This window comes from Scomber scombrus, chromosome 23 (assembly GCF_963691925.1).
Source record: "Scomber scombrus chromosome 23, fScoSco1.1, whole genome shotgun sequence".
Classification (NCBI taxonomy): Eukaryota; Metazoa; Chordata; class Actinopteri; order Scombriformes; family Scombridae; genus Scomber; species Scomber scombrus.
Genome location: NC_084992.1, coordinates 17,460,242 through 17,472,426, shown reverse-complemented (window position 1 = coordinate 17,472,426; position 12,185 = coordinate 17,460,242). Strand labels below are relative to the sequence as shown.

The 12,185-nt window shown below is 41.3% G+C and overlaps 1 protein-coding gene across 1 annotated transcript in view; it reads left to right on the top strand.

Annotated features, from left to right (window-relative positions):
• dnah2 (dynein, axonemal, heavy chain 2) overlaps nt 1-12,185 on the top strand; it is a 58,642-nt gene that overhangs the window by 36,723 nt on the left and 9,734 nt on the right. The window contains exons 59-80 of the mRNA XM_062445441.1: nt 266-405; nt 762-972; nt 1,089-1,205; nt 1,486-1,627; nt 2,580-2,749; nt 2,859-2,975; nt 3,552-3,716; nt 3,911-4,033; nt 4,258-4,406; nt 4,626-4,692; nt 6,139-6,289; nt 6,494-6,642; nt 6,774-6,907; nt 7,903-8,047; nt 8,234-8,433; nt 8,809-8,935; nt 9,102-9,288; nt 9,909-10,057; nt 10,259-10,442; nt 10,898-11,088; nt 11,268-11,459; nt 11,740-11,924. Of these exons, the coding sequence (XP_062301425.1) occupies nt 266-405; nt 762-972; nt 1,089-1,205; nt 1,486-1,627; nt 2,580-2,749; nt 2,859-2,975; nt 3,552-3,716; nt 3,911-4,033; nt 4,258-4,406; nt 4,626-4,692; nt 6,139-6,289; nt 6,494-6,642; nt 6,774-6,907; nt 7,903-8,047; nt 8,234-8,433; nt 8,809-8,935; nt 9,102-9,288; nt 9,909-10,057; nt 10,259-10,442; nt 10,898-11,088; nt 11,268-11,459; nt 11,740-11,924 (3,395 nt within the window). The remainder of the gene's footprint in view (nt 1-265; nt 406-761; nt 973-1,088; nt 1,206-1,485; nt 1,628-2,579; nt 2,750-2,858; nt 2,976-3,551; nt 3,717-3,910; nt 4,034-4,257; nt 4,407-4,625; nt 4,693-6,138; nt 6,290-6,493; nt 6,643-6,773; nt 6,908-7,902; nt 8,048-8,233; nt 8,434-8,808; nt 8,936-9,101; nt 9,289-9,908; nt 10,058-10,258; nt 10,443-10,897; nt 11,089-11,267; nt 11,460-11,739; nt 11,925-12,185) is intronic.

The window sequence follows — 12,185 nt, the reverse complement described above, 5'->3', positions numbered from 1 at the left end:
TCCATAATATAATGCAGTACGTCATTTCAAAAAGTTTAATATCATGAAAACTCTTGCAATATAAAATCTATATATATATATATAAAAAGTCTTGAAATAAAATAAATAAAATCTGTCTGCTACACAAATAGCAATTACCACATCAATGAATAAATGGTGAATTATCTGACTCCTGAAGTTGGGTTCTAATTGAGTGTCAGATTTAAAACATCAGGTTTGATTCATCAGATATGAACATTTCTACGTGTGGTTCATGACGTTTTAGATCCAGACGAAAGTGGCCAGTATCTTTGTGACCACACACCAGTCAGTTGCAGAGGTCTCCGAAAGGATGAAGTTGGAGCTGAAAAGACATAACTATGTGACACCCACCAACTACCTGGAGCTGGTGTCGGGATATAAAAAGTAGGCACCTTCAAATTTACTCCTTCTCTTCTTCTTGCTTATTTTAGGTATATATACTGTAAATGAGGACAAAAAGGGGATCCTCTTGCGACTAAATAATAATATGTTTGACTCATTTTCATTAATGACACCTGTCTGTGTTACAGTCACCTGGTCTCTCTTTTGATTGACGGTGTACGGGTAGATGTTGCAAAGCCCCTTTGAGGCAAATTTGTGATACTGAACTATATAGATAAAATTGACTTGACTTGACTTGACTCGATTGTGTGTGTGTGTGTGTGTGTGTGTGTGCGTGTGTGTGTGTGTGTGTGTGTGTGTGTGTGTGTGTGTGTGTGTGTGTGTGTGTGTCCATCTAGGCTGCTGGCAGAGAAACGCAGTGAGTTGGGGGAGCAGGTGAGCAAGCTGCGGAACGGTCTTTTTAAGATCAGCGACACACGGGAGAAGGTGGAGGCCATGTCTGTAGAGCTGGAAGAGGCCAAGGTGCAGGTGGCCGAGTTTCAGAAGCAGTGTCACGAGTACCTGTCTGTCATTGTACAGCAGAAGATAGAGGCTGACAAGCAACAGAAGGTCAGTGGACAGTAAATACTGTTTACATGTACACAAATTATTCATCAGATTACAGTAACAGTTTGATCAAGGATTCATGTGATTATTGATTAATGTTTGTGTGTGTTTGTTTTGAGGCGGTGAGCGCTAACAGTGAGAAGATTGGTGCAGAGGAGCTACAGTGCAAAGCCATGGCTGACAATGCACAGAGAGACCTGGATGAAGCCCTGCCTGCTCTGGAAGAGGCAATGAAGGTAGATCTATGCACTGTTGTCAGGCTCAATCCTGACTGTGCTTCCCTCAGTCTGTAGGTCTATTTGTCTTTTACTGTACATGCACAGTTTCTTCATTATTATGTCTAGTTGATGAATTTCTTACTTTTCCTCTGCAGTCAGACTGTGTAAGCACCCTGTCATTTCAATTTGTGTGTGCTTTCTGTCTGTCTAAAATTGAATTAAATGAAGAAAAGAAAGTACTACACCCCGCCTTCCTAAATCCACACATGCTCTGTCCCCTTTCTATATTTGCACATAGGCTCTGGAGTCTCTGAATAAGAAGGACATGACGGAGATCAAGTCATACGGCCGTCCCCCAACACTGGTGGAGACAGTGATGACGGCTGTCATGACCCTTCTGGGCAAGGAGCCTACCTGGGCAGAAGCCAAGAGACAGCTGGGTGAGAGACAGCAAGAAGCAGTGCTGAATTTAGGGACAATAAAGAGTCTCAGAAAAGTGGCAAAGAAAATCCTTAACTGGGAAAAGTTTAGAGAACAGAAAGTAAAGATTAACTGGAACGGGGACTGTAATGTTAGGAGTCCCCTCTGTAATGCAGTTGGTAAGATTTGCTCTTTCTTTCTGATTACCCTGCTTTCTTTCAACGCAGCACTTGTAAGTTTTCCTAGTTTTGCCAGTATAACAATTGATTATGTTTGTACGGTGCAATCCTCTCCAGTTCATTGGGTCAAACAGAAACAGACATCAAAATAGAAGATATACTCAATCTGTAGTAACATGGTTTAAATGGAACTGATCAAAGAGATAAACACAAAATATTGGTATTCCAAAGGGTCATTTGATCATTTTGGCATCATGGACACAGTGCATTACCTTGTTTCCTCTCATCTCATGATGTGAGCGTTTTCTACAGCCTTGCTCAAACTCTCTCAGGCACTAGATGTGGTTAAGATCAAAAGTGGGAGTTTGAACTGCCTATTCCAAATTGAGATAAAGTGAAAATGAAAACAAAGTAACTCATTGATGTAGCGGCATAAAAATGAACTTGCAGGGAATCTCTTCCACAGCAACGATAGGGAAGAATGAAGCAGTTATTCTGTAACTTTCTCTGCACACTCTGTCCACCCACACAACAAACTGTATCTGTTTAGTGTTTCTTTTGGCAAACACTCTGTTTATATCACTGTGCAAAAAGGCGTACAACAGATGAAAAAATTTACTTTTTTAAATTAGATTCTGCTTACAAAAGGATACTTATATTTATGTATCTAATTTAACAAGTGGTGCACATTAGGACAACAAATCAATCAAACTGAGAGCTACAAAGAAAGACAGAGAAATAAAAAGATGTTCATTTATTCTGATCTGTGTGACTTTGTAATGTTTTTTGGCAGGCGAGTCCAACTTCATCAAAACTCTGGTTAACTTTGACAAGGACAATATATCTGACCGTGTGTTGAAGAAGATCGCCCAGTACTGCAGGCAGGTAGACTTCCAGCCAGATATCATCGGCAAAGTTTCTCTGGCTGCCAAGTCCCTGTGCATGTGGGTCAGAGCTATGGAGGTACAAGAGTGTCAGCTGGCTACCAGCAAACAGTCACACACACAAATGTAATCTCATACATGCATACACCCAGAACAAAAATCAATTGATGCGACCACTTTTCCTCCAGGTCTACGGGCGTATCTTCAGGGTGGTGGAGCCAAAGAGGGCCCAGCTGAATGCTGCCACATCTCAGCTGGCAGAGAAACAGGCTGCGCTGGCTGAGGCCCAGAACAAACTGCGAGAGGTAAAGAGCACAGTGCATCTACAGTAACAACCTGATAGATGTTTAGACACTAATTCAAGTCAAGTAATGTTTAATAAAGTCCAATTTGGTATGACAAGACCAATGTAATAGGTCAGATAAAGTTTACATAGGTAAATAGTCGGCTCATGAAAAAAATCCAGTATCAGTTCTTTCTGTTGTTGTAAATCGACATGGAGATTCAAGGACGGTTCAACAGGAGAGAAGAGCAGCGCACAAAGAGTAGCGCACACTCTTTGCAGCAGAGGACCCAACTCCTCTAATTGGGCAGAGAGGAAGCACTTCATAAACCTGACACTCACATGTAACAGGAGAGGCAGGGCTCAGTGCATCTTAATCAGTAACCCTTGTAGTTCTGTGACTGCTTTCACATGGTCCGCTATATCCACTAAACACATTATTTGGATTACATGAATATTATCAGTGTAAGAGTCAAAGCTATGAATTAGGTCATAGTGGGATGCATCCACTATTACTGTATTAAACTACTATATATCTATAACAAGTTGCAATTCTGAATCATTTGGTGTGTGTATGTGTGTGTGTGTGCGTGCACAGGTGGCGGAGAAGCTGGACCAGCTGAAAAAAGAGCATGATGAGAAGCTGGCCATGAAGGAGAGTTTGAGAAAGAAATCAGATGAGATGGAGGTGAAACTTGACCGAGCTGACAAACTGGTGACAGGACTTGCCGGAGAGAGGGTCCGCTGGGAGGAGAGAGTTGCTGTAAGCCAAACACAGACACACACACACACACACTAACACTCAGGCATAAAAATTGGTCTTTTCAAGTCACCATCTGTCAGTCTTTCTATTGTTTCAATGAAGCATTTTAGAATGAGACAAATTATTCAAAAGATAACTCACACTTGCAAATGTGTACGTGTACCTTAAATAACCTGGGTGTGTGTGTGCTTCAGGGTCTTGAAGAAAACATGGGATACCTTGTAGGAGACTGTTTGCTAGCAGCATCTTTTTTATCGTATATGGGCCCCTTCCTTTCCAACTATAGAGATGAACTGCTTGCCATCTGGATGAAGGAGGTGAGACACACATACACACACATACACACACAACACCACAAATATCTTGGTGTGCAGTTCAGTAAAACACTTGCCATGTACGTTTTATTGTCACTGCACCATTGCTTCAACTAAGGACAAATATTTTTAATTTTATTTTAGGTAAACAAGTTTCTGGTTGTATTTCTAGTAATCCCCGTGTTTTAATCCTCTCTCTCTCCCTCCCTCCCTCTTGCTCTACTTAGGTACGGGACTTGGAGATCCCATGTTCACCAGGGTTCAGTTTTGCAGTTTTCCTGTCCAAGCCCACAGCAGTGAGAGACTGGAACATTCAGGGTCTACCCTCTGACGCATTTTCCACTGAGAATGGAGTTATTGTCACACGTGGAAACCGGTGAGAACATTATTATTTATTAAATAAGATAGTTGTAGTCCAGTAGGCACATAAAGTTAAAATGCCCTACAAGTGTAATTTAGTATACTGTTATATTTATATATTTACAGTCAGCTGTCTATATATTCTTTCCTTTGTGTTTTTCTGTGACACGACTTCAGGACAAAACATGTGTTTCATACCTTAAATACAAATTGACTTCTTTTCCGTTTCTTCAAGATGGCCGCTGATGGTGGACCCTCAAGGCCAAGCTCTGAAGTGGATCAGGAATATGGAGATGAAGAGAGTAAGATATGACTCAGCAAGTCTACTATTTAGACCATTCAGACATTACTGTTTATTCTGTCTGTACTGCTGGAGAGTTAAAACAGAGAGATTGTAATGTCCAATGAGAGTTATATTATAAAATTGTGTTTCGTACCTCAAATTAAGAAAAAAAAGAGATAAAGGACATCACAAACACACGCAAGTCGTTTTGGGGGAAACATATTTGTTCTTTTACAGGCATTCAGTTTAACATCAATTTCTGCTTTTCCATATGACCTCCCATAACCTTTCAACAAACCTTCACTTTCTCTCTATAAAGCAGTTCAAACCTCAACCTTCAACAGACAAGACCTAACATGAAAACTTTAACTCTTCTTCAGGCTTTAGTGTCTGAAGGAGACAAGCTTGTCTTGAGGTGCCTTGAAATCAACAGAGACGTTGCAGTGAGTCTATTGTGGTCATATTTAAGGAAGGCTCCTGACATTTTAGGACATTTACTTTGACCAGAGATCAGATGAGCCATCAGTGGTAGGAATCCAGGCAAAAGCAACAAAGACGTTTAGAAGCTCATCCTTCCTATTTTTCCCCAAACTATTGCCTGTCTGAACTTCCATTTTTTCCCTCACGGCACCTCTCCTCTCTCTCCATTTTTTTCTCTGGCAAATTCCTTGTTACAGTGTGTGCTATCCAAACCACTTTGCCCTTTGCAGTGTGTGACCTTTCACTTTCTCCTCTCACTCTCTCTCTCTCTCAAAGTCTTTGTCCTTTGTCAGCCCTCCCAGTTCATTCAGCTGCCTGTCCTCAAAGCACTTACTGTGTGACATTTATGGACAATTGAACTGATTGTTACTGAAGTTTTTGGACATGGCTGCGGCTTGGGTTTAAGGATGGTCAAGTTGGTCCACCACTTTGGTCCAGATGGAAATATCTTTATAGCTATTAGACTACTACAATAATATTCTCTTAGATGTTTATGGTCCCCAAAGAATACATTCTATTGACTTTTGGGAAACCTTTCACTTCAAACCCAGAACATCAACCTGCTGGTGGCACAACAGGAAATGTCAAATGTCTGCACAACTATTTATTGCCATGAAATGGTGTACAGATATTCATCTGTCCCTCAGGATGAATCCTAATGACTACTGACATCATTATGACTAAATTCCTAAAAAACAAATAATTTTCCTATCAGCATCAGCTGTACTTTGTGTAGCACTGTTTGGCAAATTTAAAAACTAAAGTTGTTAAAATCATTCCTGCTAAACATCAACATACTGGCATTATTTTTATGAGCATGTTGGTAGAATCAGATAAAAGCATTGCTGTGTCTAAGTGCTGTATAGTACATCTTCCTCCTTCCACTGACAATTTTTCCTTTTGAAGTGATACTTTTTAAACATATCCTTTCATTTTTCTCTTTCTGTCCTCCTGTGTGTATGTGTGTGTGTGTGCACGTGGGCAGGGTCTTAAGGTAGTAGACTTTCAGATGCCAGACTACATGCGGATTCTGGAGAACGCCATCCAGTTTGGGAATCCTGTTTTGCTGCAGAATGTCCAGGAAGACTTAGACCCCTCTCTCAACCCAATCCTCAACAAGTCCCTGACACAGATAGGTCAGACACACACACACACACACACACACACACACACACACACACACACACACACACACACACACACACACACACACACTCATAAATAAACTCACAAATTGAAATACCAACTGTTCAAGTTTTCTGAAGTACCATTAAATATTCATCTGAAAAGGAGGGAGTGTCTGAATCTGCTGGGGTTTTTTTGTTGTGTTTTTTTTGCAGGCGGCAGGCTACTGTTGAAGCTGGGTGATAAGGAGATAGAGTACAGTCCAGAATTTAGTTTCTACATAACCACCAAGCTGTCCAATCCCCACTACACCCCGGAGATTTCTACAAAGACAACCATAGTTAACTTCGCCGTCAAGGAGCAGGTCTGAATATGTTTTTGGCTTCTGTGTATTTGTTCCCAGCTGATAATGGTGTACTTGTGCGTATACCAATTTGTGCCCCTACCTTCTGAGTTCATGAGCCTTAAACTGTTTGTGCTTGTGCCTTCATGCAGGGTCTGGAAGCCCAACTACTGGGTATTGTGGTACGTAAGGAGCGTCCAGATCTGGAAGAACAGAAAGACACCTTGGTGATCAGTATTGCTTCTGGCAAGAGAAGCCTGCAGGAGCTTGAGGATGAGATCCTCAGGTTGGTCAGATCACTGCCTATTTTGGACACTGACATTTCACACATATTTCTTATACATATTGTCTTTACAGTGGACCAAAAATAATTTAAGTGGAATATTAGAATTGTATTAAATTGTTTTTTTTCATAATGTTTTTCATTAATTTATCAGCCACTGAGACAAAGGCCTTGCTTGTATATATAAATCAAGTGCAGGGAAGGCTACAACTACTATTGCTACAACCACCTAGTTCTGTTAGTCCTTTACACATGAGACACCTATTAACACCTTACCCATCTATTCTCACCTAGCAACTATCTACAGTAGTAATACCTTAAGGACCACAAGTTGTGCATTAGTCAGTCAGGTGCCATGCAGTAGCACAATAGCAGGCACAAAATACAGAGCAACGCACGCCACGCCAAGTATTTACAGCATGTTCGGTAACCCAGATTCCTTAAATGCCATGTAAACAGGGAACGTGGCTAACACAGCAAGATTTATGCTGGGAAAAACTTTTTTGACAGCTCCTTTTAATAATAATTTATTATTATTATTTATCACACAGCCAGCAATAGCAATGGCTTACCAACCATCCAGGAACACAGCAGCTGAACAACATGAACCTGGAAAACACATACAGTACCTCCTCCTTGTCCAACTATAGTGTTTTTTCTTTTAAGCAGATAACATTCTTTTATAAGGGAATCCACCAAGAGGTTGTTTTTCAGCCTATGAATGAAACCCACACATTTCTTCAGTTATTCTTTCAGACCTCAAAATGTTAATAGTCTAAGATTCTCAACTACTTGTTTTCCAAAAATGTTCAAATAAAGTTTATCTGGTTATTATTGTCACCATTGTTTGTGTTGTAAAACCCAGTCCATATTTACCTGACTACATGACCCATGTTTGTTTGTGAATGTTTTTCTTGAACGCTTTCAGTCCCCAGTGTCATGTTGACTGTATTTATGTGAAGGTTTTTTACATTGCATATGTGTGTCCACTCCACCAGGCTGCTGAATGAAGCGACTGGCTCACTGCTGGATGACGTACAACTGGTGAACACCTTGCAGACATCCAAAGTGACGGCTACTGAGGTTTCAGAGCAGCTGGAGAGCAGTGAACAGACCGAAATCGAGATTGACTCTGCTAGAGAGGTGTGTATCTGAAGGGATTAGTAGAGATGGAAGAATTAGAAGAGAGTAGAATTTGCTGCATTTCACCTTGTCTTGTGATAAATTAAATACTTTGGTGCGATTAAGCAAATAATGGAGATATTATGTGCCTTTGCATGTCTCTTTGGCATACAGTATGAGTATATAACAAGTACTCTCTTTTAACAGGCTTACCGTGCATGTGCCCAGCGAGCCTCAATCCTCTTCTTCATCCTAAATGACATGGGCCGTATTGACCCAATGTACCAGTTCTCACTGGATGCCTACATTAACTTGTTCAACCTCAGCATAGAAAAGAGCAAGCGCAGCCACAAGCTGGAGGAAAGGATTACCAACCTAAACGACTACCACACATATGCAGTATACAAGTAAGCAAGGATGCATGGAGAGAATCCTTTTTCATGAATGCAAATCTCAAAAATAAGGTTTGTATGGGTGAACAGAAAAAGCTGTATGAGCTGCTGTGTACAACATGAAAGCCCTTCAAATAAAGTGAACAACAACTCTTTTGGCATCATACTGCATTTAAGGTGTTTCAGTGAGATTTGAAAATGTAAGGTATACTATACTTCAGAAGTTACTGTAGCATCATATAGTGAGCGATTTTGTCCTTGGTGAAGACGTTTATGTCAAGCCTTCTCAGCCTGATATGGAATTTTAATTTCGTGATGTGATCAATCAGAAAAATAGACTGTTAGTGGAGTTACTCTGGCTAACTCAGTGTGTTTATGAATCCTTTACAGGTACACGTGCCGTGGTCTGTTTGAGGTCCACAAACTGCTCTTCAGCTTCCAGATGTGTGCCAAAATCCTGGAGGTAGCTGGCAAACTCAACATGGATGAGTACAACTTCTTCCTACGAGGAGGACTTGTAAGAAAACACAGAAGACGCACACAAATATCTTGTTTTTTGTCTATTTTATTTGAGAAAATGTTTTCTTTGCCAGTGAATACTGTGTGATGAATGTGTTGGTTGTTTGATACACTGATAGAACAATCGATTGACTACTAATCAATAAATGTGTATGTGATTCTAGGTACTTGATAAAGAGGAGCAGATGGACAACCCCTGTACCAGTTGGCTTGTAGATTCCAGCTGGGACAACATCACTGAGCTGGATAAGCTGCCCAACTTCCATGGCATCATGGTCTCCTTTGAACAGTATCCCCGAGACTGGAACCTTTGGTTTACCAGCGCTGAGCCAGAGAACTCCACACTCCCAGGTCTGTACAGTATGCTTTGTGAAAGGGTTTTATTGTTTTTGTATTTTCATTTTCTTTGGCTTTTTATTACTGCTGCAGCAAATTCTCACAGCCAATGTTGAAGTGAGCTCAACTGGGAGTTTAGGTGAGAGAGAGAAAGACAGCTTGCGAGCTACTCTGCGTTGACATATCTGAAGTGTTTTGCTTCTGTGAGAATTTGGAACAAGAAAAAGAAAGCAGTCCCCTGCTGTGTGTGTTACTGTATACCCCAGTGTTGTTGAATATGTTTCCTCTGTTTTTGTTTTTCTGACAAGTGAGGATCTATTCGTTGTTGATTAATTAAAGGGGAACAAGAGAGTGTGTGGGTTTGCATGTGTCTGTTTATGTGTGTCTTGTTCTGCCTGGTTTCATCAGTGGGAGTTAAACTTGACAAAGTTTAGCTCATTATGAATATGATCACACAAGGATTTTACTGCTGCCAAGACTTCTCCCCTCATTACATCCTTTGTTCACAACCCTTTTAACTTTTTCACCCCGCTGTATTAATCCACATCATTTTAATCATATATCCACCCCTCTTGTTTCCAAACTGCCCTCCATTAAGCCATGAAATCCTTCCTCTCTGTTGGTCCTCCTCCTAGGTGACTGGGAGAACAACTGTAATGAACTCCAAAAGATGCTGATAGTGCGTTCTCTGCGTCAGGACCGCGTCTCTCTCTGTGTCAACTCCTTCATTGTTAACAACATCGGCTCTCGCTTTGTGGAGCCACCTGTTCTCGACATGAAAGCTGTGAGTGTCAGCTGTCAATCCTTCTTGCTTCTTTCTTGAGTTTTAAACAACATCGAATTTTATTGAAACGAATGCTCCATACGCGTCAGTTGTCTAACTCTGTTAGATTTATGTTTACTTAATGCCATGCCATGACAGCCCATCGTTTCTCAATTCCTTTCTCCTTCATTGCTGACTCTACTGTCTCTGTCCTGTCCGCAGGTAGTGGAAGAATCCTCCAGCAGTACTCCTCTGATCTTTGTTCTGTCTCCTGGGGTGGACCCCACAGGAGCCCTGCTGCAGTTGGCTGAGGCCTCTGGCATGAGCAAAGACTTCCACGCTCTCTCTCTGGGCCAGGGACAGGCCCCTATTGCCAAGCGCATGATCGAAGAGGGTGTCATAAACGGTATTGCTCCAACCGCTCTGTCTTTCTTCCTGCTCTTCTATCTCAGATTCATTCTGTTGTTGCAATGTTATTTTTTCCACCTGTGTTTAACAATGTTTAGAAAATACTTGAGTGATGCTTTTTGCTGCTTTTATGATCACCAACAAGATTATCCTGACACACATCTAGCCATGACATGAACAATATACACACGTGATATTAGCTTTAAAGATGCTATATGTAAGAATTGGCCACCTCGAATTCATAATCCAAATAAGGAAATAAGAAGGAAACAAGGAAATGCATAGTCTCCCCCACAGGTCTTGTTTTACCTCTGTTTCTATCACTTCTGTCATTCCTGCCGATCACATTTTCTAACCAGAGGCATGTGGTAGTGGTGGCGGTGATAACGATTGCTTGCCAAGAGCTTCAGCCATCGTTGCATTTATAGGAGAGCCCTCTTTTTCTCTGCTCAGGTCACTGGGTCTTCCTCGCTAACTGCCACCTCTCTCTCTCCTGGATGCCTGAGCTGGACAAGCTGGTGGAGCAGCTACAGGTGCAGAAGCCCCACCCAAACTTCAGACTCTGGCTCAGCTCTTCACCGCACCCTGAATTTCCTATTACTATCCTACAGGCCGGCATCAAAATGACGACTGAGCCACCAAAGGTGCATGCCTGCACACACACACACAACAGAGACACACACGCAAAGCACACAGTGTGACATAGTAAGGGACATTTGTATAGTTTAACTGTGTATACAAATCCTCTACAAATTGCACACTTACTGTATGGAGCCATGATTTTAATTTTCTATATTATCACACTGCACCGTTTGGCCCTCAGGGTGTGAAAGCCAACATGAAACGTCTGTACCAGGTCGTGACGGAGGCTCAGTTCACCCGCTGCTCAAGACCCGTCCTCTACAGGAAGCTGCTCTTCTCCCTGTGCTTTTTTCACAGCATCCTGCTGGAAAGGAAGAAGTTTCTACAGCTGGGCTGGAACATTGTCTATGGCTTCAACGATTCTGACTTTGAGGTCGGTGACAATGACTGAATGATGCTGCGACAATAATTATGATGTGGATGTTTCGGATGGAAACGATTGATTAATTGGAATTTGGAGTGGAAACCAACTGGACTAATTGATAATGACAGTCCAGTTCAAATGCATGAGACTAAACTTATGGTACTTAGTCTTTGTTAAAATGTTTTCCTCTCCATTGCATCTTTAATATTTTGAGCATTATGGTTTGCCCTTGTCTTGCATTTCAAAGCCAGTCTATTAAGATCATCTTCTTGATGCTCCCATACTGTAGGTGAGCGAGAGTCTGCTAAGTCTGTACCTGGATGAGTATGAGGAGATTCCCTGGGATGCACTGAAGTATCTAATTGCTGGAGTCAACTATGGAGGTCATGTCACAGATGACTGGGACAGACGCCTTCTAACCACATACATCAGTGACTACTTCTGTGACGGTGCCATTAGCCAGCCCTTCTTCAAGTAAGACACTGTAACACACACACATTTATTTTGTCACAGCTTAATGTATTATTGTATTTACATACTCTAGAAAATTTATATCTGTACTATAACATAAGTATAACTAAATCCACACTTTTTATTTATATTATAATATATACTGTAATGACTTATATGTATATAATAAGGCTGCCTCTTGCCCAGTGTCAGCTGAGATTGGCTCCAGCTAACCCGTGACCCTATAGAGGACAAGTGGTATAGAAAATGGATGGATGGATGTGT